Source organism: Camelina sativa, chromosome 6 (assembly GCF_000633955.1).
Source record: "Camelina sativa cultivar DH55 chromosome 6, Cs, whole genome shotgun sequence".
NCBI lineage: Eukaryota > Viridiplantae > Streptophyta > Magnoliopsida > Brassicales > Brassicaceae > Camelina > Camelina sativa.
The window spans coordinates 7,687,690-7,693,748 of record NC_025690.1 but is presented as its reverse complement, the minus strand read 5'-3'; the positions used below and the strand labels follow the sequence as shown (position 1 = coordinate 7,693,748).

The following is a 6,059-nucleotide window of genomic DNA, read 5'->3' as shown; positions in this document are numbered from 1 at the left end:
TAATATAATGAGACGGGATTGGATCCTAATTAAACACCGTTAATATCTATGAAAATTTTGAATCTCAATAAATCGAGCACGATTTGGATCCTTATAATTGCACATCCCAGCAATAAATCAAGCTAAAATGACGAAGATAGCGACTTATGAGAAAGGAAAAACACTAAGGGAAGCTTGAGTAGAAGGAGGCGAGATGGAGAAAGCGTTGAACTACTTCAACATAGGGCCATCACCACCTGCAGTTTTCAATGAGGATGTCCAATGTTCTTTCTCTTCCTTGATGGCCGACTTGAGATGTCTTGCGTTTTCGGCTCTCCCGAGAAGAAGAAGAAGAAAATAAAAGCGACTTTCCCTTCGGTTCTGAAGTTTGTTTCTTGGTTGCAACTAAAAGCTCTTTCTGCTATTCCTTGGCCTTGAGTAGATGGGCCTCTGAACAGGCGGCCAGGAAGCAAGGGCTATACTGGTCAACAAAGTAACAGGCGGAGATTAGAGCCAGGATGAGTCATGCTTGGGAGATTTGAGGCCACCTCTATGTGGAGGTCATCTGTGTGCGGCTGAGGAAAAAAGGACACCACTGAGAGATTATTATTTGAGAGAATGTGCAACTGAATTAGGATAAGAGACTTGAAGAACTGACCTTGAGAGAGGCTAAGGAACGATGGAGGGGGTTTGTGAAGTCTGGAGATCGAAGGCGGAGTCACGACGTAAGCATCTTTATTAAAAGTTGATTGATGGAGAGGGTCGGTTTTATCAGTTTTGTGACTCTAATTTAGTCTTGTTTATATAAAGTAACGTAAACATCGGATGTTAACCATTAAAGCTCTTCAAAGGCTGCTTAATTATACGTCAACCAAAATCGCGTAATCCCATCCTTAACCAATAGCAATGATCCAAACGGTTAAATCTCGCAAGGTGTATGAGATCAAATGATCAACTATACATATATGTAGACTGCATCTTCATATATATTTAACAAAAAAAAATTAGTTTGTAATATATATAAAAAGGTCAATACTTTAACTTTAATCTAATCAAGATAATAGATAAGTCACACAATCAATTCATTCTTCGTTTAGACATTAAATACATCTGACATGAGCATTAGATGGTAATTTTTGTTTGTTATTATTGAAAATAAGCCACACAATAAAAAAAGAGTAAGAAAAAAAAAGAAGCACATCTAAATACAAAGAGAATTGAAAAAAGAGTTGCAAGCGTAATCGATAACTATTAAATAGCATACTTTTTACCATCACATGTGAGTCACAAATCGGCTCGAAGATGGATTGTTAGGGTTCAGGAAACCCTAATTGAAAGATAGAAAGCTAATTGATAAAAATTTTAGAAATTATGGTTTTTCGTCCGAAAGATTCAAATATCAATTCAATATAAAAATATAGTCCTGTCAACCATGCACCTCAAATACTATAGTACTTGCAAATTTTGAATCCAAATAAAATTTCAAAAAAGAAAAAGGGAAAAAAACTGAAGGAATTAAACCTAATGATACCTTAGTTTTATCTCTCCATCATCGAGTTCCAATGTTTTCTTCTCTTTGTATGTAGACATCTTCTCAAACACATCAAGAACCACCATGATTTGTAGTTCCAAAATCCCACGGTAAATGTCTATAATCGAATCAAAGTTATTGAAAACTAAATCACAAAATCATTAGCACCTTAATAGAAAGAAAAAGCAACAACAATAATTCCGTGATATAAGAAAAAACTACTACAGAAGGAACTAAAAATCAAAATCCGGTGCAATCAAATAAAGGACCAAAATTATAATACAAATATCATGTTGAGAAAGAAAAAAATCTATACAATTTTGAGAACATGATAATAGATTAGGGTTTTTTCGTGTTTGGGAATGATAATAGATTTGTAGTTCACCGATTTGAGTTTTTTGCTTGCCTCATCGACTTGTTTGTCCAATCTTGTTTTTGATATACAAAAAAGAGTCCATGATTCATGACAGGTAGAGCTAAAACACAATCAAACAATACAAAATCAGTAAATTTTTCCGATATGTTTCAACATAATAATAAAAAATTAGTGCAGCATAAAATTTAATTCATGCAAACACCAAAAGCATATCATAGTACATCTACATCAACATAAACAAAAAATCAAAAAAATTGATTCATTAGAAACAAAACAATAATATATATATATATATATATACTCAAAACTATATGTTTAGCTTAATGAATTCGACTTCTACTGTTTTGGCTGAGCCTCTATATATATATAGCTTAGAAGGAAAACCGTCATAATTATCTTTACTATGTTAATATTTCATAAAAACAGAAATTTTCTTTAAACGAATATTCATAATATATTATAATATTTATTTTCCATTTGTCTAAAGAGAGATATTGCATATAAATATATTAGATTCCCGATTTTGTAAATCAATTTTCGTTTTTAAAAAAAAAAAATTTCATTTATTTATTTATTTTTATTTAAAAACTTAGATAAGGGTAAAAATATCCAATTTTGAATCTCATTAATGGCAAATTAGTAATTTTAATTATGAGGATAAATGTAGTGCGTTTCAGCAATCTAAATAGGTAAAAAAAGCTTGTTCGAAATTTTTTAAAGAGAAATTTTTATTAAAAACAAAGAAAATCAATTTTTGTGAAATTGGTTGTGAGCTATTTCCACTATTCCTTTAATGTGAGGGGTGGTTGCTAGTTAATTTTGTAAACGAGCTTTGAACTCTTGGCCTTTTTTGCTACATAATTGGGTTTTGTATTATGATCCGACCCGAACCCAAAACTTCCAAATACTTTGACCCAAAAACCAAAGACTTTAGTGGAATCCAATACAAGATCGGGTCTTGTCACAGTCCACGGCGCAGCTTTTTCTTCTTCGTCTTCTTCCGTTATTTCTTTTTCTATTTCCAAACCATCTTTCTGAGATCGAGCGAGAGAGAGACCATGGAAGGAGGAGCTGCGGCTTACAATCCTCGAACTGTTGAAGAGGTCTTCAAGGATTTCAAAGGTCGTCGTGCTGCCATAGTTAAAGCTCTCACCACCGGTAAAAAACAAACTTCACTATCTTCCCTGATTTTTTTATTTTTTTTTTCAAGAATTGTGGTGGGTTTTTATAGCTTATAGTGATGTTATCTTCTCCGATCTAAGTTCAATTTCTGATTAATTCGTGTGTTTCTTTTCTTTTTTTTTTTTGTTTGCAGATGTTCAAGAGTTTTACCAGCAATGTGACCCTGGTTAGGGTTTCTCTCTTTTGTTCCCAATTTTGAGTTTTTTTTCGTGGTCTCTTGGGTTTTCTCTGTATATAGACCACGAAAAGTACAAATCTGATTTGGACTTTAGTCTCTTGTGTGGTAATTGTATTGTAGAGTCTGATTTCAAATTTGTATCTTGTATGGCTATTGTGTATTGTTTAATCTGATGAGATTTAGTCTCTCTTGGTATGGTAATTTTGATTGTGCAATCTGGGTTTGCAGAAAAGGAGAATCTTTGTTTGTATGGGTTACCGAATGAAGAATGGGAAGTGAATTTACCAGCTGAAGAAGTGCCTCCTGAGCTTCCAGAGCCAGCTCTTGGTATTAACTTTGCAAGAGATGGGCTCTCTGAGAAAGAATGGCTTTCTCTTGTTGCTATTCACAGTGATGCTTGGTTACTCTCCGTTTCCTTTTACTTCGGCTCGAGGTTTTCATTCCACAAGGAAGAGAGGTAATGGATGGCACACATCGTTTCTCTTTCGGTCTCCTTCTCAATGTGGATATTGTCTTATTATACACTAACTTGTTTAATTTTCAGGAAGCGCTTGTTCAACATGATCAATGATGTTCCTACTATATTTGAAGTAGTGACTGGAATCGCTAAGAAGCAATCAAAGGACAAGTCATCTACTGCAAACCAAAGTAACGGCAACAAATCCAAGTCCAACTCTAAAGTTGTAAGGCCCTTGCTATCCTTTTTAACTCTTTTTGTTTTTGCAGTTTTCAGAAACTTATTTTACTAAACTAGATATCCATACAACAAAACGAATAATATATATGCTTTATATGTCGTAACTGGTTTGATACTTAATTTTTATTCATTCATGATCTTGAATACAATCCAGACTTGTAGCTTCACCGAAAACACTGCTTTGGTTGGATTGGTTTTTGAGTTTCTCCTATGTTTTTGCTTATGTAGTTTAATATTTCCTTTGCTTTGTTTTTGGGCATGCAGAGAACTTCAGATGGCAAAAGCTCAAAGACCAGGAATGTAAAAGAGGAGGACGAAGGAGAAGATGAAGAGGATGAGGATGAACATGGCGAGACCCTTTGTGGAGCTTGTGGAGACAGTGATGGCGCTGATGAATTCTGGATCTGTTGCGACCTTTGTGAGAAATGGTTCCATGGCAAGTGTGTGAAGATCACTCCAGCTAGAGCTGAGCATATCAAACAATACAAGTGCCCTTCATGCAGCAACAAAAGAGCGCGAGCCTAAATAATCTGTTGTAGTGAATATAGCCTGTAGTGACAACTCTCACTACCCCTCTTTATTTGGCTAGTCGTAGCTCTTTATTGGCCATAACAGCTTGGGCTTATTTCTCTGTATAATTGGTTTGATTTTGCAACTGAAGAAAAAGAACCTTTTAACTCAATTTGTGACCTCGGGTATGAATCAACAAGACATCTTACCAAAAAAAACATCTAGACATGCAATTTCCTAATAACCAGATACATCAACATGCTCTACAGAGCCTTTCTCACAAAATCATCAATGCTTATTTGCAACACATGTGTACGATCCTAGTTGCAACTTAGATTCTTAGGTAACTTGTGGTACATTTCTAGAGAAATCTAGCAATAGGTCAAGACTCATGACTCAAGAGACATAAGAACAATAACATTTAGAGATGCATTATAATATATTGTTAAAACAAAACCTATTACAATTTGTCCCAAACTTGCTAAAACCAACAAAACAATGCTTAGAAGTACCATTCGGGTACCCGATGGGTTCGGGTCGGGTATTTCAGTAAAGCGGTCCTAGATCCATTCGGGTATTTCTTATATTCAGGTCGGGTTCGGGTAAACACCCATCGGGTTCGGGTACCCGAATTCAATCCGAAATTCAATAAACCAAACTAAATTTCATTCAATAAACCGATCAATAACCATAAAAAAAGGAGACCAATGTTTAAACCACAATCTCGTTCAAACCATATAACAAAATTGTTAAAAAAACAAATTTATGTCTTAATAAACTAAGTACTAAACGAGACAACAAAGTAAACCAAAAGTTTCAAACCAAGTATTAGCCGATAGTTGTTGTAGAGCTTGCACCAATTGTACAACCAAAACAACAAAACACCTTGTAGTTTCAAGTAGCCGAGACCTTACTCTTCAATGTAGAACTCTGAAAACAAAAAAATTGGATGAGTTAACCTAACTATAAGAGAGACAATAACAAAAAAAAAAACAGCAAGTTCTAGTATCTACAAACCTTTTTCAAGTCGATCTTCATATTCTACTTATGCCAGAATTTGAGCATTGGTAAGAATTTTTGATTCAATTGCAATGTCTTGTTTCATCTACTGCTCAATACACATCAAAACCTCAACCATATAGGGAGTTAGGCACTTCTACATGGTTCTATTATCCTACCACTTGTGCTAAAAGCACTTTCAGATGCTATAGAAGGCACTTGCATAGCAAAGACATCACGAGCCATTTGTGATAGAATAAGGTACTTACCACAATTGACTTTCCACCAAGATAAAACATCATAATCAGTCCCCATCATCATATTCAGATTCTCAACAGCCTCTTTCAGGTATGTAGTCAACTCATCTTTTGTTTCTTTAACTCCAATCTCATTTAACAATGCTTTGTACCTTTTATCAATTGTGAAAAGACGAGGAACACTATCTGCTTCACTCACATCCGGCTGAGATGACTGAGAAAGTTGAGACTGAGATGATTGAGATGACTGTGATTTAGCATACCTTTCACTATACTCCTTGAACATATCAACCAGAAGATTATAAACCTTGTCATACATCTCTGTATATGTTGGAGTCTCTTCACCATAC

The 6,059-nt window shown here is 34.7% G+C and overlaps 1 protein-coding gene across 1 annotated transcript; it reads left to right on the top strand.

Annotated features, from left to right (window-relative positions):
* LOC109124490 (PHD finger protein ALFIN-LIKE 3) lies at window positions 2,857-4,625 on the top strand. Its single transcript, XM_010516403.2, has 5 exons — window positions 2,857-3,044; window positions 3,202-3,234; window positions 3,475-3,703; window positions 3,791-3,929; window positions 4,208-4,625. The coding sequence occupies exons 1-5, from the start codon at window positions 2,945-2,947 to the stop codon at window positions 4,466-4,468; spliced, it is 762 nt and encodes a 253-aa protein (XP_010514705.1). The 5' UTR covers window positions 2,857-2,944; the 3' UTR covers window positions 4,469-4,625.

Excerpts from the sequence above, each read along its gene's own strand:
- LOC109124490 (XM_010516403.2), top strand. The coding sequence starts at position 2,945 with ATGGAAGGAGGAGCTGCGGCTTACAATCCTCGAACTGTTGAAGAGGTC. Across the intron at positions 3,045-3,201 it reads AGTTAAAGCTCTCACCACCG|ATGTTCAAGAGTTTTACCAG; the intron begins GTAAAAAACAAA and ends TTTTGTTTGCAG. Across the intron at positions 3,235-3,474 it reads TTACCAGCAATGTGACCCTG|AAAAGGAGAATCTTTGTTTG; the intron begins GTTAGGGTTTCT and ends CTGGGTTTGCAG.